The 24126-nt window shown below is 44.2% G+C and overlaps 1 protein-coding gene across 1 annotated transcript in view; it reads right to left on the reverse strand.

Moving 5' to 3' along the window:
- stxbp1b (syntaxin binding protein 1b) overlaps nt 1-20297 on the reverse strand; it is a 40021-nt gene extending 19724 nt beyond the window's left edge. The window contains exons 1-14 of the mRNA XM_037483124.2: nt 20234-20297; nt 17695-17744; nt 17504-17585; nt 15033-15109; nt 14634-14712; nt 14327-14430; nt 12761-12909; nt 2830-2914; nt 2457-2587; nt 2073-2180; nt 1897-1957; nt 1734-1799; nt 897-977; nt 162-300 (exon numbers count right to left, since the gene is read on the reverse strand). Of these exons, the coding sequence (XP_037339021.1) occupies nt 162-300; nt 897-977; nt 1734-1799; nt 1897-1957; nt 2073-2180; nt 2457-2587; nt 2830-2914; nt 12761-12909; nt 14327-14430; nt 14634-14712; nt 15033-15109; nt 17504-17585; nt 17695-17744; nt 20234-20270 (1249 nt within the window). The 5' untranslated portion in view covers nt 20271-20297. The remainder of the gene's footprint in view (nt 1-161; nt 301-896; nt 978-1733; nt 1800-1896; nt 1958-2072; nt 2181-2456; nt 2588-2829; nt 2915-12760; nt 12910-14326; nt 14431-14633; nt 14713-15032; nt 15110-17503; nt 17586-17694; nt 17745-20233) is intronic.
- Between the last annotated feature and the right edge of the window lie 3829 nt (nt 20298-24126).

The following is a 24126-nucleotide window of genomic DNA, read 5'->3' on the forward strand; positions in this document are numbered from 1 at the left end:
CATTTCCAGTCTATACATGAGGCAGTATGAGAGCATGCACACTTACAAGTATGACAATGCATGCATACAAGAAAGAAACATAAGGACAAAAAATAAATGCTTATATTTATGTGTGCTTTTCTGCTTTTGTCATATGATATGTAGGACAGTGGATATCTAACCATTCTTAAGGAAGATGTAGAGCAGAATAATGCGTATCTTGTCAGATACACTGACATTAGCATCCAGTAGAATGGGTACAATAAGCCTCATGGGGTCCTTTATTTTCTCTCCCTCTGCATCCAAGCCCATTGCAAGATCCTTAAAAACAATGGAGAGAAAAGGAGAGAAAAGCTCAACACGAGTTACACATTCTATATGAACAATATACAGGATCTGGGTTTTCTGAGTGAAACGACATCAGCAGGAAGCTGTCACATCTAATCCACAAAACTCCACTCAAATTTAATTCAGCCCCCCCACTTGACACAAAGTTGGTTTTACACTTTGTGTCAAGTAGGGACAAGGGCAGGCTGCAGTCCTGGACTTGTTTGCCTCTAGGACTCTGAAGCGGGCAGGAAAAATTGTAGCCGACCCATTTCCCCCCCCCCAGGTCACAGACTCTTTGAGCCCATTCTCTCTGATCAAGTTGGCACCTTTAAAAACAACTTATTAGCTCATAGCAGTTCTGTTTTGGAACCTGTGGGTTCAGAGCTGATTAAACTAAATGGTTCACAGCTATTAGCAATGCAAAGTTTACTTCCATAATGACACAGTTTCTTTGCCTAATCATCAGGCTAATCATGTCCTTACTAAAAGCTTGGTGTTGTGGAAAGAAAACAAGTTAGCACAGCTGATCAGTTCCATCATAAATACTCCCGCATAAGCAAGCTGAAGGCAGTATCACATTGACTTACCTGCTCTACACGGCACAGTTTGTCCACGGTACCCTGGTAGCGGTTCATACAGTCTTCAGCCAGGTGCAGATGGGTAGAAAACTAAAAAAGTCACAGGGGAGAGATCAGGTTGGTGAATTGTGGTGAACTGCGAACTCAATTAGATACAAACAATAGAAAATAGGCAGCTTTTTTTCAGGGATCATTTTCCCGGAACTGGGAAATCTACAACATAAAATTGACAGTTCCACTTTATACAGCGTATGCTCAAAGTTTTATAGTCTGATTAATTAGGGCCTGAGCTGACTGAAAGTCATAATAATTCTTTGAAACTATTGAGTTTCAAAGAATTATTATTATTATTATTAGGGCCTGAGCCGACTGAAAGTCGGGCGAAGCCCTATTGAAATTGCAAGAATTATTAGGGCCTGAATCATAGGGAAGGATGGTCCCGTCTGGAGTAACGTTGTGGTCGAAAAGGTCTAACGCAAGGGTCCCCACACCTTTTCGGCTCGCAATCTACTTTTTACTCAACTCCTGATCTGGCAGTTCACCTTTGTTTGTTTTTTAAAAAACAATGACGAGCCTCTCGTCCGTCAAAAGTGATTGCGCATGCGTGGTGACCAACGTTTTTTCCAATGGAATGGATTTACCGCCATTGCATTGGTTAACATCCTGGTCTAACGCATGCGCTCATTCAAAGAGTGCGACCCTCAGAGGACTTTTTAGGAGTAGCAGCTAGCTTTATAGAAATGCAATTTATGTCTTTCTGTGATTCTCATAATAGGAAAGTCATCCGACGGGTCACACTGAACCGACATCTATGGTTTAGATGTACAGTGACACTTCAGGCCTTACCTTACTGAGCTCTTTCTGATACTGAGGCATCTTCTTCAGCATCTGAGCCAGTTCCTTCATTGTGGTCTGAAAGACGCATAGAATTTATTCAGTGTGAGAGGCAGCCAATAAAATCTGTGAAAGTTACCTGTTTAAGGCTCAGTCATAACAGTGACTACTCTACCTTTTCCCCAGTGTTCATCTTTTTGCTAGCAGAGAAGTCTTTCAGTGATCGAGTAACCGCACTGACAAATGAGACAGAAATAGAAACACATATAACATAAATTATCACAATGACAACATTGTGTGATTGTTTGTCCATGACAGCAGTCTGTATGTTTGAAAGCCAAAGCCACCCACGTTGACACTTCTGCAATGTGTTTGTGTCTCAGAGTCAGCCACAGGTCATCATCCTCATCTAGAACTACTTCCTTCATTCTCGTCTCACCCATCCCACTGGTCTCGAACCTGAGTGAGATAAAAGAAATATGCAGATCAACTCTGAACAATTGTATTATAATTTTTACCCTATTCTTGTGCAGTGGATTCATGAAACAGTTTGCGTCTCCTTTGTAGGGTGTTGTTTCAACATATTGCCTTTTTTTTAAATACATGGTTTTAGTATTAATGGAGCTTTTTTCAGGTTGATCGAGGTGTTGGGGAAGGAGGTGGAGACCACTGACACCACTGAAATATCTATCTGACTCCCAGCAGCTGACAGGCCTGTCTTTGTAACATCTTTACCTATAAACGTCATTCTCAATGCCCAGCAGGTCGTAAGACATGGCCTGCAACGTGAGCTCATGCAGAAGAGGCGACACAGGATCAAAGCCACGATCCAGAATGAGCAGCTGAGTACGAGACTTGTCTGGACCCTGGATGCAGCAGAACAGAAATAAAACACACTTCTTAAAGATAGATGTATGAACTTTGTACATGCAGCTCATTCAATATAGCTAAATTACACAGGATTCATAATCAACTGAAGTCTTGTAATTTTGCTAAATAGTCTAATCCAATAAAGGAGGATATAATCCTCAAAAGTAAAACCTTTCTGGGAATGTAATTTGCTTGTAATGCCAGATTGCGCTGCCCATAAGTTAATAGACTTCCATACCTCTCCCATGGTGGGGTCATCAGCTTTGTAGCCATCCAACTTCTCCTGTAACATCTGGGCGAGAATTGCGCAGTCTTTGTATTCCCTGAAATAACAGACATTCAAAACATTGAATATGCTATTTATCATAATATTTTCACCTACAAAGCCCTAAACAACCTGGCCCCTACCTACCTCTAAGACCTTCTCCCCCACCACTCCCTATACACGTTGGCTCAGGTCCGCTCATGTTAACACCCTGAAGACCATCAGGACCAAGCGACGGACCTGGGGCGACAGGGCCTTCTCAGCTGCTGCACCTCCCCTCTGTAACGCCCTCGCCATCCATATTCACCAGGCTCCCACCGTATTGTCATTCAAACAAGCCCTCAAAACCCACCTGTTCAAAACTCTCTTTCAAATGCTAACCCCTACATGACTCATTCTCCATTTTTTGTGTTTCTGTCTCTCTTATCTGTAAGTTTCCCTTACTTAGATTCACATTGTAAAGCGTCTTTGGGTACCCAGAAAAGCGCTAAAAAAATAAAGTATTATTATTCAATATGAATCTGTTTGAGCAAACTGTACAAACATGTGCTGATGTGGTCTGAGTGGACGAGGAGTAGTAGTAGTATGTCTCAACTGTGTGTATTTCTGAGGGTTCTGTGTGGGAACATGTCAGACATGAACGGAGGGCGAGGAGGACATTGACAACCATCTGCGCTTGACCTTATAATATGTTTTTTGTCAAATCCAAAAAAAGCTTTTTACCATGGTTTAAGCATATAGGGCAATTTCAAACAAAATTTGATCACTCAGCTATTGTCAGAGTGGAAACCTATTCTGACTGACCTGAATGAGTTGAATATGTTAATAGGTGCAGTACGGTAGCCATGTTAAGAACAAACAATTTAAGCTGAGAAAATTTTGCAAACCTTTACTCGAGTGAGTTTACTCGTCTGACTATTTGTGGTTAATTTCCAATATTTCATTTATTTTACATTACATTACATGTTATTTAGCTGACGCTTTTATCCAAAGCGACTTACATTGCATTTTAACCCATGCATTACATTTTTGCCTGGGGAGCAATTAGGGGTTTAGGCGTCTTGCTCAGGGACACTTGGACATGGCACATGGGGCAGCCATGTGCCATTTCATTTGCTTTGTTCATTAACGGCAGCAGAATAGGGGTGATGACGGTCAGAGCATCTCAACGCTAATTGGCTTTTGCAAGACAACATTGGGCAAATTGTTTGCCAAATGCTAACCTCTCTGCTGTTCTCTGTTGGTCAATTATGTTCCACTACTCTCAAAGCCAGAGATCCCATCTACTTCTCTTTTCGGAAACAACAGATTCATATTATTTATGACAAGGTTCATTTTGTTCTTTAATGAAATCTTTCAAAATGTGCTTAAAAGAACATTGAACTGCTGTTTTGTAAATGCTTTTTTGTGATATGTAATTGTATGTATTATTGTCCATGTATTCCTTGTGTAGGGGTACACCCAGAGTGAGACATACAGTATTTCTTTATATACAGCCCCTGTGATTACTTTGGGACGTCAATCTCAAGTTCCACACCCAATAGCACCCCGGAACTTTGCCCTAGGTCCGGCCAATCATTGACTAGGAAGTTGGTGTGCAGGCGAGCGGAGGGGGCGGGACAAGGGTGAGACGGAGAACGACGAGGAAGAAGGATGGCGGCGCCCGGAGAAAGCACACCTGTTATTGAGAAAGCGTGACGGTAGGATAAGTCAGCCAATTGAAAGTTTAGCTCCAAGTTAAGTTTAGGGTCTGTGCCACGGAAGAATGACGGTCGGAGTGGCTGTGTGATGGAAGAGAGAGTCTACACACCCAGCTTTGAAGAAGCTCCGGTGCCGCGGTTAGCAAAGTATAGCTCGTTGTAGTGCGAGGCGGGGTCTCCTCGCTAGCTAGTGAAGAGTGTTTAGGCACTTTAGAAACTTTATTAGCTCGTCGCCAACGTCGAAGGCTTCACCGCGCCAGCGAACAAGGACAGCCAGCCACCTCGCCTCTACAGCCCTTGATGTGCCTGCAGCTCACCTGCTTTTTCCCCCTCCCTCTCCCACGCCACTAACTGACGTTTGTGAGTATTACCCTGCTGTGGTATTGTCTTGTCCTGCATGCACGTAACCCTGTGCAATCTGACCAGCAGCTAAACACCATCCCGCATCAAACACTGGAGAGTAGGATCGTCTTAGCTCCGTTTATTTGAATTAGAAAGGGTGAAACTGGGAAATGAAACAAGATGCAAATATTATATAATGGCAGTTGTAAAGACAATATCACTACATACCAATGCAATGCGGTAGTACACACAGTAGCTAACATTCAAGCTAAAACAAAGGAAATATGTAATGCATTGCTATACAATGTACGTAACATAACCTGCATTGTTTATCCAAATATAGCACATGTAGCACAACCCATGATAACAGAGGCAAACTAGCCCACTACACCCTCAGCCCAATATGCACATCAAACCTACTGACAACACTTAATATATAGGAACAGTATGTTGGTGTCTATTTTACATACCGAGAATGCTACCAAAGGCATGGAGCGTGGAAGATTGACGTGGATAGTATGGAGAGATAACACAAAACGTGAGGCTGTCCTGATCACATTCAACTTCCTGACTAAATCCCATGGTGCAACAGTCCCACAGTTCTTAAAGAAATACACGCATGTAAAGCGACCACTGCCAGCAATGAGAGAAAGACTAAACATTTAAGTGAACTAATGTGCTGATGGGGACAGAACAGGTATTGTTCATGTTACTCGTTGTTACTGGATTGACATGTAGGTTTAACCAATAGGATGGGGGAGTGACTGTGGGCTAGGGGGGAAGTTGGAGGGAAATAAAGATGTCAACCTTACCACACAGTCTGTCTCACGAGCATTATTAAGCGAACACGACATGGTGTCAGAAGTGCTACGTAGCTAAGGCAGGATAAGTTGTTGTAAGTTGTACTGTGGTAGGGACGTAAGTGGAAGTTTCCAAAGTGTTCGGTGAAGTTCGATGAGTGATAACAAGCAAGACCGGGAAGCAGCTAGCCTTAGCATGGCGGCCAACCCTCCCAGCGCTACGTTTAACATCCAGCCACCGGAGCCCTTTGACTTTTCCAAGCTGAACGAATGGACGAAATGGATTCGGAGGTTTGAGAGATTCCGTCAGGCAAGCAACCTGTCTGCAAGCTCCGAAGTAGAGATTAGCGAATACGGCATTATCTGTATCTGTTGAACCATATGAATTATCTGTATCCGTATCTGCACTGACTTACTAGTGTGGGGGCGGGACCAGGACGAGCACAGCCCCTATTACAAGACGTCGGAAACGGTGTGCGAGGAAGCAGAAGAGGGGCAAGCGCGGAGGTATCCGAGCTAGGCTAGCGGCTAGCCCAACTCGCTCAGCCATACCATCCATCATCATGGCTAACGTACGATCCTTGGACAACAAAATGGCCCACATACGACTACTGAGATCAGCGAATCGGACAGTGAGTAACTGCTGTGTGCTTGTTTTCACGGAAACATGGCTAAATGACAACATCCCCGACTCCGCTGTACATCTTGAGCAGCTAACATGCTATCGAGCGGACAGAGCCCACGTTAACGGAGGTAAACAACGCGGGGGAGGAGTTTATGTTTACATACAGATGCGTGGTGCCAGAACGCTGAGGTAGTATGCAGACACTGTTCGGAGTTTATAATCATAAAGTGCCGTCCTTTCTATCTTCCGAGGGAATTTACTGCGGTCTTGCTAATCGCGGAATATATCCCTCCAACCTCCAGCAGCAGTGACAGGAATGCGGCACTTGGTGAACTACAGTATATCAGGACATCAGCGAACAACAGACAGCTCACCCAGATGGATTCATTATCGTCGCCGGAGATTTTAATCATGCTAATCTTAAAAATGTACTACCAAAACTCCACCAGCATGTTGATTTCCCAACAAGGGAGAAAACCACCTTGGACTTGGTCTACACCCCACACAAAGAAATATAGAAGGCCTCCCCCCTCCCCCACATCAGACTTTCCGACCACATCACCGTTATGCTAATGCCAGCATACAGACCCAGGGTGAAAGTGGAAAAACCGGTTCGGAAAGAGATTACAGTGTGGCCCGATGGATCAATGTGTGCTCTTCAGGGCTGTCTTGCTACAACAGACTGGGACATGTTCAAGCAAGCAGCTACACACAACAACCACATAGACCATGAGGAACTTACAGACACTGTCTGCTCTTACATCCGCAAATGCACACATGATGTGACTCACACAAAGACCATCATCACTTGGGCTAACAAGAAGCCATGGCTGACAGGAGCTGTCCATCGGCTGCTGAGGGCCAGAGACAAAGCCTTCAGAGCCGGGGATCGAACTGGCCTGAGAACAGCGAGAGCCAGCCTGTCCCGTGGCATTAGAAGAGCAAAACGACCTCAACAGCTTCTTTGCACGGTTCGAAGCAACAAATCACACAAGCCCACAGAAAACTCCACCCCCCCCCAAACGACCCGGCCCTGTGCCTGTCTGCCGCAAGTGTGAAGAGGGCACTCTCCTCTATCAACCCCCGAAAAGCAACAGGCCCTGACAACATTCCAGGCCGTGTACTGAGGGACTGCGCAGAGGAGCTTACGGATATCTTCACGGATATCTTCAACACTTCTCTGAGGCAACATTTCAAGACCTCCATCATCATACCTGTGCCAAAGAAGCCGGCTCCATCCTGCTTCAATGACTATCGCCCTGTGGCACTGACCCCCATCATAATGAAGTGCTTTGAACGGCTAGTCATGTCTTACATCAAGTCCATCCTCCCCCCCACCCTGGACCCCTTTCAGTTTGCATACCGGGCCAAACGTTCCACAGAGGACGCAATCTGCTCTGCTCTCCACCCAGCCCTCACCCACCTGGAAAAAGCAGACTCACATGTGAGAATGCTTTTCATCAGGAATCAGGAAAAGTTTATTGCCATAATGTGTTGTACATACATGGAAATTGTCTTGGCGGAAGGTGCATGAAGACAGTACAATAAAGACGACATAGTGCAAATAAGATAAAAATAAAATCGGAGGGGTCGGCTACAATCTTTTTGGCCCGCTTCAGAGTCCTGGCAGCGAACAAGTCCTGAAGAGACGGAAGATTGCAGCCAATCTCCCTCTCCGCAGAGTGGATGACACGCTGCAGTCTGCCCTTGTCCTTAGCTGTGGCTGCAGCGTACCACACGGTGATGGAGGAGCAGAGGATGGACTCGATGATGGCCGTGTAGAAGTGCACCATCATCGTCTTTGGCAGGTTGAATTTCTTCAGCTGCCTCAGGAAGAACATCCTCTGCTGAGCCTTTTTGGTGATGGAGCTGATGTTCAGCTCCCACTTGAGGTCCTGGGTGATGATGGAGCCCAGGAAACGGAAGGAGTCCACAGTGGTGACGGGGGAGTCACACAAGGTGAGGGGGGAAGGTGGGGCTGCGTTCTTCCTGAAGTCCACGACCATCTCCACTGTCTTCAGGGCGTTAAGCACCAGGTTGTTCACGCTGCACCATGTCACCAGGTGGTCAGACTCCCACCTGTAGGCGGACTCGTCCCCACCAGAGATTAGTCCAATGAGGGTGGTGTCATCAGCAAACTTCAGGAGCTTGACGGACTGGTGACTGGAGGTGCAGTTGTTGGTGTACAGGGAGAAGAGCTGAGGGGAAAGAACGCAGCCTTGGGGGGAACCGGTGCTGATGGACCGAGAGGAAGAGACGTGTTTCCCCAGCTTCACGTGCTGCTTCCTGTCGGACAGGAAGTCAGTGATCCACTTGCAGGTGGAGTCGGGCACGTGCAGCTGGGAGAGTTTGTCCTGCAGTAGAGACGGGATGATGGTGTTGAAGGCAGAGCTGAAGTCCACAAACAGGATCCTGGGGAGTCCAGATGCTGGAGGATGAAGTGGAGGGCCATGTTGACTGCATCGTCTACAGACCTGTTGGCTCTGTAGGCGAACTGCAGGGGGTCCAGGAGGGGGTCGGTAAGGAACTTAAGGTGGGACAGGACTAGCCGTTCAAAGGACTTCATGACTACAGAGGTCAGTGCGACGGGCCTGTAGTCATTCAGTCCTGTGATCCTGGGCTTCTTGGGAACAGGGATGATGGTGGAGGCCTTGAAGCAGGCTGGGACGTGGCATGTCACCAAGGAGGTGTTGAAGATGACGGTGAACACAGGAGACAGCTGGTCAGCACAATGCTTCAGGGTGTGGGGCGAGACTGAGTCCGGACCGGCTGCTTTCCGGGGGTTTTGTCTTTTGAAGAGCCGATTGACGTCACTCTCCAAGACAGAGAGGGGCAGTGGGGGAGGGGAGAGTAGTCCAGAGGTGTGAGCACCTGATGGGTCGGGGGAGGTGGTGGAGTTGTGGGTGATGGAGTCAGGACATTGTCTTTCAAATCTGCAGTAGAACTCGTTGAGCTCATCTGCCAGGCGGAGGTCATTCATGGAGTGGGGGGTTTTCGGCTTGTAGTTCGTGAGGTGTTTAAAGTCTCTCCAAACCGAAGCAGAGTCGTTAGCTGAGAACTGATGTTGGAGTCTCTCAGAGTACAGTCGTTTAGCGTCTCTCACCGCCTTGCTAAACCTGTATTTAGACTATGTGTACAGGTCTTTGTCCCCACTCCTAAATGCCTGATCCTTCTGCAGACGTAGTTTCCTGAGTTCCGCTGTGAACCAGGGTTTGTCGTTGTTATAACTCACCCTGGTGCATGATGGTACGCAGATGTCCTCACAGAAGCCGATGTAGGAAGTTACAGCCTCTGTGTCCTCATCCAGATTGTCAGAAGCAGTCCTGAAAACATCCCAGTCTGTGCAGTCAAAACACGCCCGAAGATGCTCTAGCGCCTCGCTGGTCCACTTCTTGGATTCCCTCACCACAGGTTTACAGAGCTTAAGTTTCTGCCTGTATGCAGGAATCAGGTGGACCATGACGGGTATCGGACTTTCTCAGTGACCGATCCCAAGCAGTATGAGTCGGCAACAACATCTCGAGCAGCATCACACTCAGCACAGGGGCCCCACAAGGCTGTGTGCTCAGTCCCCTGCTCTTCACCCTGCTGACTCATGACTGCACAACAACCCACAGCACCAATCACATGGTGAAGTTTGTAGACGACACAACTCTGGTGACGAGACCCACTAAAGGAAGGAGGTCAACCTTTTGACCACGTGGTGCAGAGACAACAACCTCCTGCTGAATGTCAGCAAAACAAAGGAAATTGTGGCTGACTTCAGGAAAAGCCACAATGTACACCCACCACTGACCATCGATGGTGCTGCTGTGGAGCGAGTGAGCGGCACCAAATTCCTGGGGGTGCACATCAGTGAGGACCTCACATGGGCCACCAACTCTGCATCACTGGCAAAGAAAGCCCAGCGGCGCCTCTACTTCCTCCGTAAACTCAAGCGGGTGAAAGCTCCCACACCAATCCTGAACACTTTCTACCGGCATCATTGAAAGCATCCTGTCCAGCTGCATCACTGTGTGGGGCAGTAGCTTTATTGAACACAGCATGAAAGTACTGCAACGCATAGTGAACACAGCTGGTAAGATCATTGGCGCCCCACTCCTTTCCCTGAAAGACACATACACCACCCGCCTCATCCGGAAAGCTACCTCGTTTGCGAGTGACACCACCCACCCCGCACACAGTCTGTTCAGCCTCCTACCAGAGGTGGGACAAAGTCATTGTTATGCAAGTCACAAGTAAGTCTCAAGTCGTTGCCCTCGAGCCGAGTCAAGTCGAGTCAAAGATGAGGCAAGTCCCAAGTCGAGTCAAAAGTCAAAGCCAACAAGTCTCAAGTCGAGTCCAAAGTCTTACCATTTTAGTTTCGAGTCATTTCAAGTCCTCTTATTACAGAAAATCCCTTATAACCACATGTTTTATTTGAAACTATTCTTTACTCATATCAATGTTGTGTTAATATTCATTGTCTATTGTACACTAAGGTATACGATAATACATTTCCGTTTATGCAATATTAAGAATATTTTCACTGCTTCAAAAGCCCTTCCCTCATGAAACCGAAGTCATATGCTTTAAAGCAAAGTGGGGACGGGGAACCCTGGGTGATGGTGCGCTGCCTCACAGATCTAGACTACGTAGGGAAGGGAAGGGTAATGGTGGATCGACTGTGACTGTGTTATAGTACTTTAAAACGGACGTTGACATAATGTTGGCGAGGATTTCCATCAGAGTCTGAATCCGAGTTCAAAAATCCCGATTTTTGTAAGCATGAACGAGCTGTCTCGTTGATACGGTAAAATGCTAGTGAGTTACGGTACATTCGATAAGGTGCTCAGCATTCGTTCAAAACTTACCTTTCTTTGTGCAACTTCAGGTGTCGAACAAAGTTGGACGTTGTGGCAGCTCCGTCTATAATCTTCGACCCGCCTGTTTTGCAAATAGCAACTCGTTTTTTGTCGACTACCTCGTAATTTTTATAGCCAAACGAAACTATCTTCGGTATAATTTTTCCAACTGGCGCGTTGTTGCGCTTCATTGGTTGTCTTGCAATGTGCCTGTTTAGATGCTGTCGAATCAGAACCAGGTGGGACTGCAGTGATTGGATGTCGTGCAGGCAGCGCTCTCTGCATACAGGTGGCGCACATTTTTTTGACAGATGCAGATAAACAGAGCGGGGGAAAATGTTTTCCCCCAGTTTTCATGGGAAGTAGCAAGTCTTCTCGAGTCAAAAGGCTCGAGTCCAAGTGAAGTCACGAGTCATCGATGTTAAAGTCCAAGTCGAGTTGCAAGTCTTTGTACGTTTTATCGAGTCGAGTCTGAAGTCATCAAATTCATGACTCGAGTCTGACTCGAGTCCAAGTCACATGACTCGAGTCCACACCTCTGCCTCCTACCCTCTGGAAGAAGGTATAGGAGCCTCCGCTGCTGTACCACCAGGCAGCTTCATACACCAAGCTGTCAGACAGCTAAATTCTCTCCCCTCACTCCCCCTAGCCATATCCGTCAGTCTGACACGGGGCTGAAATCCCCCCCACATCCCCTTAAATCACTTGGGACTCTGCCAACAAAACTGTCTCTTGCACTTTTTATCACTTACTGCTATATCTATTTGTATAAAAATGCAAAACGCATCATCGGATCGGAGCGTACTTTTTCTTTGGTACAGCGCGTCACAATCCGCTACACCCATAGCTTAGCCTCTCAGCGACTGTTTGTTTGAATACATGTCGCTACACCATCCATCAGTGCTTGTAGCTTTAATTAGCGCCTGAGGCGACTAAAAGTCGGGCGAAACCCTATTGTGTTTCGAAGAATTATTCTTATTATTTTACTGATACAGTCACACTTTTGAGGCCTTTATCATATTCAAAAACTCTTTCCTTAAAGTATTCCAACGCACTGATTTTCAAAAATTATAGCGCTACCTATTGGCATAGGGAAATGCAAAAATTTTACACTTTGATGAGCTACCGCGTGTGTGGCTAGCCCTTTGTTCTAATCAACCTAAGACCTTGATGATTTTTTACAGCAAATATTAGGAGTTTTTCAAAGTTTTTTCTGTGAGAACACTGTCTTCGCATGAAAGTTCAAGCTGAGGTTTTGGTGCCTCAGCAATTAAAAAACCCTTAAAACGTTTGTCAGTATCCTAGGTGATGACATTAAAGAGCTGATGTGGAGTTTTAGCTCTAAAATGGCAAATTGCTTCTATAGCACCCCCTGGCAGTTATTGATGATACAAGAATTTTGATATTTTTAGGGTCTCTCATTTGGTTTTGAAAAAATGGCAGACAGGTGCTCTTGGATGTAATACACATTAGGTAAGTATAGAAGGTGTTTTGTTACTACTAAGATGTACACTTGATTACACAGATGCAAAATATGAAAGCGTCACAGTTAAACAGAAAGGACAACAGAAAAGCGTTGCTTGCAGGTCTCACCCTCTGTAGCGGACGCCAGGATACTCTTTGAGTGTTGCACAGAGGGTGGCGATCTGTTCAGCACAACGCTCCAGCATGTTGGCCTTCACGTCAGCCTTGAATGGGCTATAGAAGTCCTGAAATGCATCCACTTTGTCCAGGGAGAAAACCTGGAGACAGAAGACACGACAATCTCAACTCCAACCTAGACCCAACATTAAAATGATTAGTGCTACACTCTTTATCAATGGGGAGTCTCAGGGAAGACCTTACCTTGAAAACGGCAAAAAGAAAGAATAGGTTGTGATGCAGGCATGCATAAATATACTTTATTATTTGCTGCTTTGATGAAGAGTTTTGGTAATGTACCTTGCTTTTTGCTAGGAAAAATGCTTAATGGACAAACTATTAAGTTGTCATTCGACCACTCATACCCTGTTGACAGGAGCTACCATACACAGTACCAACTTTTCACTTGTGTTCACACAACGTAGTCACAGCTACAGTGGCAATGTTGGAGTTAAATACCAACATGTGGTTTACCAGGGCCTGGGATCAAACTGACAATCTTCTGATTGTAGGACGACCATAGTCTCCACTCACCCACAGTCGCCCCTGCATAATATATATATGAATATAAGTAAGAGTCCACCAGGAGCACAAATCTTTTCCACATCCTCACTCAAAAACAAACTAATACATATATATCTGTTACTGACTACATCTGTTTTTTGTCCAACATTTTGTCCACATATGTGCTCTCATTGGTTGGCAAAGAAGAAGCAGATGCAATAAAAGAATGAGAGCAAGGCAGGCGAGCAGGCCGGCAGGGTTGGTGGGATGTGTCCCTCCTTCTTTGGATTAAAACAGCAAAGGATTTAAAGCTAAAGCCGATCTAATTCAAAACACTGCTGGTCTGCACTATTTCTCCATATATTTGGGGAACTAACATAATTTGGCTAAGGGGCTTGAGACCCCTAACCCCATGCTGTTTCCCCACCCTTACATTTATCTAGCCTTCTAGACCTTTTCTTTTTAGATGAACCCACATGGCAATATGTAATCATCAGCAAATGTCAAAACATTGTTTTTGTTTCTAATTTATTCTGACATATCTTTAGTAATGTTCCCAGATATTACCTTTAAACTTTACTGTTAGTAAATTATTATTGTTGCTCAAAGGAGCGCTGTGAAATGCACCTAAGGGAAATAATGCCTCACTGAATGGATACCAAAGATACAAGTTGAAAAATAATGTAAGTAATTGAATTTGCTACACAAATTGCATGTAACTTTTTGTTTTGTCAGTCTTTGTGACATAACCAGTACTCATGATCTCTCTTGTCCTTGCTTGATTGATTAAAAATATTGTATCTATCCTTTTCGAAAATCCCCTTAAGTACATACACACAGGGTAAAAATTGCGCAATAGCAGGGCCCTAGACTACATCTTACCATGAAATCAAAGAGAGAGAAAAGAGAGAAAGCAATACACACTGATTGAAATCCTTCCACACCAAATCAGATCTATGATTAGCATTACAAATCAGCTAATGTGATCTAATCCCCCTCTAAATATTTTTTTACCTGAGATTCATAGGGCAGAAAGGCGATGTGGATCTCAGTCAAGGCCTTCATGGCTTTGGATGCGCGGGATTTGGTCAACAGTCTAAACAAGGTGTCTGGGATCGCTGGTGCACATCACAGAATAACATGGGAGCTTGGTGAGAAAGCAGCTAGATAAAACAATGTCAACAACTTCTCCATCAAATCAGAAAGCATTTACATGTAATGTGTAGGTAAATAAAATAATCTTGTTTGTGCATTGGAAGATTAAAAAGGGAGAGAAACAAGGCTTTTAAGTTACTCTTCATGGCAGAATGGATTCACTCACTGTCAGTAAAGAAGACGTGAGCTCCTCTGTACCTCTGGGACTGCGGGTCTCTGAAGTCATCAATTAGGCCCTCAACAGACTGAGATCGAAAAGAACATTATTACTCTAATGAAGAGATGTAAAAGAAGAAAACACGTTTATCTTAATTCTGTTCAACTGCTCCATTGAAGATGCTCATTGTGCTTAATTTATGATTGTACAGCTTTCAGGTGTAAATTTGGTTATGTGGATGTTGTATAATCCTGAAAATAAATAAAATTATTGCAATTTTTATGACCAGACTAAATATATAACCCACTGGAGCTGCAGCTTTAGGTGACTCAGGACAAAGCCGAAAAACACTCTAGGATAAAAAGAATCAATGAACGTCCGGATGTGCTGTTCCATATAATCATTTACCTCATCTGAAGGTGTGATCAGGTAGATGGCCTCCATGCTGGGCAGAGGCTCGCGGCGCTTGGTTATGTCTTCGACAACTGGAGAGCAAAGGAAAACAATAACTTAACTCAGCCTTAGCTTAATTAGACTTGACCTAGACTTTCCAAATCATATTAAATCAGAACTTCTCTGCCTGAATGACTGGGACTGTCCTTGACTTTTAGCGAATATTTAAAACACTAACAGTTAAAGGTTGCTTGGTTTTTTTAAATATGTCTTTGTTAAACTAATTTGAAAAAGATTCTTCACCATTTGTTTTAACCGGTGCCAGTTATAGGAACTATGTGATTGAGTCACCCCTAAACTGACAAGTGCAATTCTAAAAGGTTAACTACATTCAAGCATAACTTAAACGGTTTGAAATTAATGTATTTGCTGAATGCCGCAACAGAAATTGAGTCAATGTCAATCCGACACTTCTTTTTGATGAACATCTTAACGATTGTCATTTATATTTCACACAGTTTACAATACTTTATTAAATAAGGGTTGGTTGGTGGACCCTTCACTCTTCTCCCATTCAAATGGACATATCACAATGGTCGGGCATCTACATCTATTTGATTGACTGATCAGATTTCATTGCCTGGTGATAACCAGCTGGCCAACTGGTTGGCTGAGATTCACTTCGAGACTAAAGTGATGCTGCTAAACTGAATGACTAACGTCACCAGCATCACTTGGCCATTTACCACATGTGATTTACCACATGTGATCAAAGCATGTGATTGCTGCTGCTCTCAGATGCTGTGGAAACAGCAATTTTTCAAAAGTTTGACTTCCCCTTACAGGTGAATATGAAATGGGTGTTGCAGACGTGTTCAATATCCCCATGGTCAGACTTGCTGAATCTGGTCACTGGCCATGGAACATTATATAAAATGTTAGAAGAGTAAGTAAATGCACCAAACATAATGGATCCATTTCCGAATCTTGGTAATTTAGTGCAATATATTAAAATTCTTTATTATGTTACAAACACCAATAGGTACTACTTTTTACTGGCTAAAACCTGGCTTTTGTAGTTAAATCTTTGTATGGTTCATCAACAAACACGTTTTTGGAATTTTGACGATCACAAGTCAAAGTGGTATGGAAGTTACTTGTTTGTATGGTGGTGTGCTACTTAAAAAATGTTTATCATCTTTTAAAGAAAATAGCATTGAAGAAATATTTTTGAACATAAATTGAATTGACGTGCCTATTACAGGCAAGACGTGCAGCAAAAGCATATATTTTTAAGCGGATATCATGTTTTACAAATATTCCTGGGTACATTCCATATTTCAAAAACACAATTATTAATATCTACTATCATTTTTTCTTTGTTTTTGGGGCGCTCCAGGTGGGGCGCCACCCCATTGCTCTCCATTGGCTAGCTGCTACTGCTGTCACGTTACCCATATGTTTCTGAAGCTATTGTGAAGCTTAAAGTGTGTATTTCCATGCCTGAACGTTTTATGTCTTATAAAAGGTGGGACATTTTTTTTGTCTTTGTCTCATTTTTTACATCACAAAAAACTAGGGTGTGTAGCCTTTTTATATCCACTGGATGTGATTACAGGAATCAGATTGAATAAAAACTGAAGTTCGAGTGTGTGCCTTTTTTATCCGGTATTTTACAGTACCTTTAAAATTTGGACAGGCATGATTAGCCAGGCCTAGAATAAAGACTGAACTAAACTGAATGAAAGCCAACCAACACGCTTGTTTGACTATTTTTCCACAAACGACATCAGGCCCCTGTATTTTTTACATAAATACATGTTATTGATATTTGACTTGGTTTAATTCATTCCAGAAAAAAATCAAAGCAATGTTATTTGATAAATTACAGACTGATTTTCCTGCATGGCTCTAGAAGGGCCTCGAGCCTCTGCAGTTTATCCCACTCTGCTGCGGTCGGCAAAACGAGTTTGTGCTCCTGGTGGTTCATCGCGAGTTTGTGCTCCTGATATTTCCGGGAGACTCCGGAATTTCAAAGCCCTTCCCGAAAATCGGTATGGCGATGACGGCCTCTTTATGTCTTGACCATTCGAATTCGAAAATTTTGCTATAGTGTTGGTCAAATGATCTGAGGTTGATTTGGTTAATGGCCTGCGAACGTTCAGCGTGGACTCGTGTACGACTTGCTGAACCTGACGGCCTGACATATGCCTACAGGTGGCAGTAATGTGTTGTATAGGAAGAGGTACTTTCCTGACCTGAATAATTTGTCACACTGCGCATGCGTGAAATGTGTTTAAAAAATTGACGTAATTAACAACAAACAACTAATTAACGTCGCTAAGGCGCTATTTTTGACAGCCCCAATATATATATATCGTTACCCATTTTTCAACAAAATATGTATATCCAGAAATGTTTGAACTGAAAATCTTATTGACAAAACAAAAAACAAAGGTCCATTTAGGGGACTTGGTGGTACTTACTGGTTATTCCTTCTGACATGATATCTGTCATCTTACAGCACGAGGAAATCATCTTCATACTCAGTTTGTCCACCACCAGCACCTATAACAAAATTACACACAGCAGGGTGCTTTTTGAGGATTTGATTTTGATAAGTGCGTCTATTCATATGCTTTTTTTCGAGAATCTATCAGAATAACAGGAGCCGTACCTTCCATTTTCCCTTCTCTCTTGCCTTCTTAATGACATTATTCATTATCTCTGTAAAGAAGCGCAATGTTATTTGTGTTAAGACATACAAATAAAATGTTGAGCACAAGACCGTAAACACTTGATTAAAGAACTCGTGATAGGATAGGACTTACAATAACAGTTAACATACTAAACAAAAATGCATAAAATGTCACACAAAATCAGTTTCCAGCAAGGAACGACTAGGCAGAAGTGTAATCATACAGGTGGGAAATACAGGGTCAGAAAAATACCATGATCCCACATCCAACTAAATGATACCATATGCACTGACTTATAATGAACATTGGGTTGAACCTACCAGAAACCAAATTTTATCTGGAGGTATGTGTTTATGAGCTGTAAATCAAATCGAACACAGCCCTGTGTTGACAAGGATCAACTGAGTTTCTGTCACTGGGGGTTAAAGCATCTATCCTGGGCTTGGTGCTGGGAGGGAAAAGCCCACTGCAATCACTGCCTCTAATCTGCCAATCCTCTAAATCCTCTTATCCCTTCAACTGCTCCCCACTGCTATTTCTGCGCCAGGTCAGCGGATGTGATGTCACAGGGAAGCAGAGTCTCTGCTTCTCACACACACAGATGATTACACAGCACACTTTCTAAAAGAATAAGTCAACATGACCCAGCTCAACAGAGAGCCACGATGACATTTTACTTTCACTTGCTAATCCAAAAAATCTTCTGCACACATTACATTTTGACCACATGATAACAGTAAGATGGTGTGTGGCTCTTGTCAATATTTTTAAATTTGATATCTCATTTGAATAAGAAAAATAAGAATAATCAAATATGGAAATCCAGTCCATCATAACTAAATAGTAGCATATTGAAGTCCCAAGTTCGAGGATGGTCTTGGCAATCTTATCCTTGGGCTTTCTCTTCTCAGCCACTGACTGAGTGTTCGTTTACGAAATTTACGCCTTGACTGTATTGTAACTGCAAACCACTCAACAACTCAAGATCTCAGCTGGTACACAAGGAAGAAAGTAGCATCACTGGAGGACATACAGATTGTACATCATTATGCATCATGTATGAAACCTGGGTGAAACACTACAGCAGGGACTGAGTGAACACCAGACATGTATTTATCATCAAGGTAGATCAGATTATATATATTTCAAATTCTAGTTGCAATATTAAGTCAGCAAGAACCATTTATAACAATGTATTTAGTCTCAATAACTAGCTGTAACTGCATTGGGGAGCAGCTTTTCTTCAATTAAACCAGTACATTGCAAGAAAAGGAGATTGTACTGTTCACTGGGACATTAGTTACAACACTCTCCGACTTCCACCATCTAACCTCGCCAAACCTGCCCCAAGCACTACTGTGTCCATGTAAATAGTGTATTCAATAACAGTCTTTTGAAATAGAGTGTGTACAAACCTAGCATGTACAATATTCTGTCGGGAAATTGTATTGCAATCATCACATTCATTCAGAGCCGGGGCAGATTTAGACAGGATTTAGTGAGATAAAGAAACACAATGAGAGTGAATTAGGTAACAATAATTACAGCAACTTGTGTTTTCTCCTATCCAAGTATTGCAGTGCACCTATATCTCAAATTAAGTTTGTCAGCATAGGATATGCAGTGCAAGCAAAGTTGATCCACATTCAGCAGAGCCGCATCTGAGTTTTTGTATGTTCTACAATTTTGTATTTTGAATATATTGAATCTGTTGATACGGGAGATACCTACGTACTAAGTACTCTATCTTGTGCTGCCATTTTAAATTCAGCTGACATCTTTTTGTTAAGTTCCTTTTTATATTGTCTTAAGGACTGTTGTTTTCCTTGTTCTTGTTTGGTTTTCTTTGCACTTTGTGAAAATGTCAGGAGGCCATTATTTAACTAATGTAGGTATCTGAACGAATATAGGACGCACTATTTAATAAAACACTAAAACTAAAATGTATAACTGAGGGTCAAAGTTTTGCTTTTGGGGTTTTATATTTTATTTTGAAAATCTCCTCTGAGAATGATGTCAAAGCACTTAATCCGTTCAGACACAGATTAGGGAGACTGGATTTAAACCAACGGACTCTATACTAGACTATACACGTCACTGAACATTAGCATATTTGTGAGTCAACAACAACACAACCGAACATATTAATTAATGTCTGTGACAATACAATCTAGAGAAACAACCACTGGCAAAATGCGTGGCTTGAATGGGTCAGTGTCTGTATTATGCATTGAACAAGCAACTTGACCCAAGCGACAGGGCACAGAGTTTGTAAATCAAATGAGTGAGCAAATCCTGTTTATTTAAAAAGGATGTCACCAAGATATGCTTTGTCTTACATTAATTTATAATTTGAAACGTTACATAAATCAAGAAGCCCGTATCTCTCTCACGTTTGGTAACAGTTAACTTAACACTTAAAATACATGATTTTTGAATAATGCTAGTTAAGTGGATCATTTTTCAACACGTTAGTAGATCAACAGTAAAAATTATGAAGCAAAAAAACAGACTCACTTTCTCCAACAATGGCTTTTAGTCCAAGTGGTGACATGATGAGCCTTCTGGTGCTTGCCCGACCTCGCTACACAGAAAAAGAGATCAGGAAGGGATTTAACCTCAAGCACGTAGGAATAATTCACACACTTCCGTTGCGTTTAAACCAAAATAAAAGCCTACAGAAAGAGCGTAGTGCAGTGACGTATTGCCATATTTATTCCTTATTAATGAACCGCTGCGGTTCAGTGTTGGGCCCAATATTATTCATTTTATATATGTTGCCTGGTTATTTGCAATTTTAACATTTCTTATCATTTTTATGCTGATGACATACAGCACCATTTCACTTTTAAGCAAAATGAAACACACAAACTTACTAGGCTCCTAGATTGCATAGTTGCCATAAACAACTGGATGGCTGAAAGCTTTTTGCAGTTGAACCCAGATAAGCCATAGGTTTTAATCAAAGTGCCAGACAGTGCTATTCCTCTGATCAAGCAGAATATTGTGCCTTTGTTTGACATGAACCAAATATGGAAGTCTAGTCCATCATAACCTATAGTAGCATATTGAAGTCCCATGTTCGAGGATGGTCTTCGCAATCCCAACATTGGGCTTTCTCTTCTCAGCCACTGACTGACTGCTCGTCTACGAAATTCACGCCTTGACTGTATTGTAACTGCAAACCACTCAAAAACTCAAGATCTCAGCTGGAACACAAGTGTAGCAGGATGACTGCTTTTCTAGTGGCTCTGCCCACTCGCATTATTGTCCCCCTTAATTTATTATAAAAGGAGGGACCTGTAGATCTGCTCGCTCTCTGACAGCTGATACGCACCTCCCCCTTCCGGGTTTACCTGGCTGCAGGTCTGGCAGACGCTCGGCACTCTCAGCAGGGTTGCGCATATTGTTCCACCGTGCAGGTATGTGGCAGTCTATTGCGCGTCTGCGATTTAGTCTCCACCGTAATAAACTTGGCGTTGCTGGCAGGATTTATACTGAAAGAAAAAAAAGGCAGAGACGTGTGTTCCTTTGTGTTTTTTTTTGTTTTGTTTTTCTGAATAAGACAAAGCAGCAGCAGTCCCCTGGCAACCATGGAGGAAGAAATGCAAGAGTTGCGAGCTCTGGTGGCGCAGTTAAAGGCTGACAATGAGAGGTTGCGTCAAGCTTCGTTGGTGCCGCCCCCTAGTGCTACACCTTCAACCTCCTCAGTACTGCCTACTGCCCTTACTTCTGCCAGTGCCCCTGCAGCCGAGAGGTTAGTGTTCGTGCCCCGAGACAGAAAGTGCCCTATGTTTAGAGGAAGGTCAGGGATAGCGCTGAGCGAGTGGCTTGAAGAGCTACAGTCGTGTATGCGGGCTCGTCATTTAGCCCCAGCTGATCAGGCCTACTTTCTGTATGACCATTTAGAGGGAGAAGCACGGGAGGAAATTAAATACCGCCCCAGCACAGAGCGCGGGGATCCAGCTAGACTAATCACTATATTACAAGAACTCTATGGCTGTTCTGAGTCGTATGTGGCTTTGCAGGAAGCATTCTTCTCCCGTAAGCAACATGAAGGGGAAACGCTACTTGAATTTTCGCTCGCTCTCATGAGCCTTATGGAAAGGGTGAAGCAGCGTGCACCGGCTGGAATGCTAAATACAGATAGTCTGCTGCGGGATCAGTTTGTTGAGCAGGACTTAGACAGCACCCTGAGGCGAGAGCTTAAACAGTTTGTTCGTCATCAACCTGCAGCTACCTTGCTCGACGTCAGAGGGAAAGCCATTAGGTGGGAGCGTGAAGGTCTGCCCAGCGCCTTCAGAGGCCGCAGTAACTCCGTCCCTTCCATCAGTGGCATTCAGTATGGAGTTCAGGGTGCTCATTCTGTTGTATGTGTCCCTCCGTCCTCAGAAATGGTAGAGTTGAAGGAAATGTTGAGGCTACAACAAGAGCAGCTCAACCAGTTAACCCAGACCCTCGCTCGTATGCAGCGCCCTCATGCTGGTAGTCATACAGCGCATCGTGGGCCCCGAGTGTGTCATCGCTGTCAGAGACCAGGCCATTTTGCGAGAGACTGTGATGGTGTGCGCAATTCCCGCCCCCAGTTTTCTTCACCAGATTCCAGGCCGTCTGCTAGGCAGGCAGAACCCAACACGGCTCCGGAAAACTAGCACCCACCAAACTGCAGAGCCACAGTTTGGGTGGGGCCCTTCATGGCTCACGCCCTGTGTCTGGTGGGCTAGCTCAAGGCCCCAGAATGGTGTCGTCCTGTCCCTATTTAGAGGTTCTCATGGGAGGAGTCAAAGTGCCATGTTTGATTGACACCGGCTCTATGGTTTCTACTGTTACAGAAAGCTTCTTTCAAAAACATTTTGAACCTTGGGGTCAGGAGCGGCTCAAAGCCTGTAGCTGGTTACAGCTAAGGGCAGCTAATGGTTTGAGCATCCCGTACCTGGGTTATTTGGAGCTCGATGTTGAGTTGTGCGGTAAACTAGTTTCACTGTGTGGCATTTTGGTGGTAAAAGACCCCATTGGTAATGCTTCTCTTCAGGCCCCTGGTGTGTTGGGAATGAATGTGATCCAGAAATGTTATCAAGAGCTCTTTGTGCAGCACGGTTTGTCCCTGTTTAATCTGCCCTCTGTCACGCAGGCCCCACAACCTGTCACGCAGGCATTACAGGAGTACCATCAGGTGACCACGCAGACCTCCCAGGAGCTGTCTGGGAAGGCAAAGGTCAGAGGTAGGCGTGCCTGTCGTATTGCAGGTGGTGTGATGCAGATAGTCGCAGCTACTTGCTCAGGGCAGGGTACCGATAGCACAGTATTGTTTGAGCCCCTTGACTCTGGTTTACCTGCAGGTTTGTTGGCTTCTCCATCTGTGGTGAGGGTAGTTAGAGGTACAGCATACATACCCATTGTAAATGTTGGCTCTATAGAAGTACTGCTGTACCCACGCACTGTTCTTGGCACTTTACAAAAAGTGAGTGTTGTCAGCCTCCCTGCAGGAATCGCGGAGGTCCCATCCACTGTAGCCATTGTAGCTTCTCACACCGCCTTACCTACCGTGCCTGACCAGATTGAGGGTTTAGATCTGTCTTCTCTTTCCCCTGAAGAGCAAGGTCAGGTGAGGTCTCTCCTTAGAAAGTACAGTCCTATTTTCTCTACTCATGACGGTGATTTAGGCTGCACTAACCTCATCTCTCACGACATTCCCCTGTTAGACGAGACCCCAGTCGCGCAACGCTACAGGCGTGTATCCCCTTCTGATTATGAGGCTGTTAAAGACCACATTAATCAGCTTCTTTCTGCTCAGGTAATTAGAGAGAGTTGTAGCCCCTATGCCTCCCCCATTGTGCTTGTAAAGAAGAAGGATGGGAGCCTGCGTATGTGTGTCGATTACCGGCAACTAAATGCCAAGACCAGGAAAGATGCGTTCCCGCTGCCACGCATTGAAGAATCATTGGATGCCTTGACGGGTGCACGCTGGTTCTCTACCATGGACCTGGCCAGTGGGTACAACCAGGTTGAGGTCACGGAGAAGGACCGACCGAAGACGGCGTTTTGTACACCATTCGGCCTGTTTGAGTGGAACCGTATGCCATTCGGACTCTGTAATGCACCTGGCACTTTTCAAAGATTAATGCAGAGGATCTTTGGCGATGAACAAGGTCTGTCTCTGCTTTTATACCTAGATAACATTGTTGTTTTCTCTTCTACTGTAGAGCAGCATCTTCAGCGACTTGACGTGGTACTAGCCCGTCTGAAACAGGAGAGACTCAAGGCCAAGCTCTCCAAATGCACCTTTTTCCAGCCAGAGGTGCGGTATCTCGGCCACATTATATCGGCCAACAGTGTCGCCACGGACCCATCCAAAATAGAGGCCGTGGCAAGGTGGCAGCCTCCCCAGACGGTCTCTGAGCTTCGGCCGC

This window comes from Pungitius pungitius, chromosome 5, assembly GCF_949316345.1.
Source record: "Pungitius pungitius chromosome 5, fPunPun2.1, whole genome shotgun sequence".
NCBI lineage: Eukaryota > Metazoa > Chordata > Actinopteri > Perciformes > Gasterosteidae > Pungitius > Pungitius pungitius.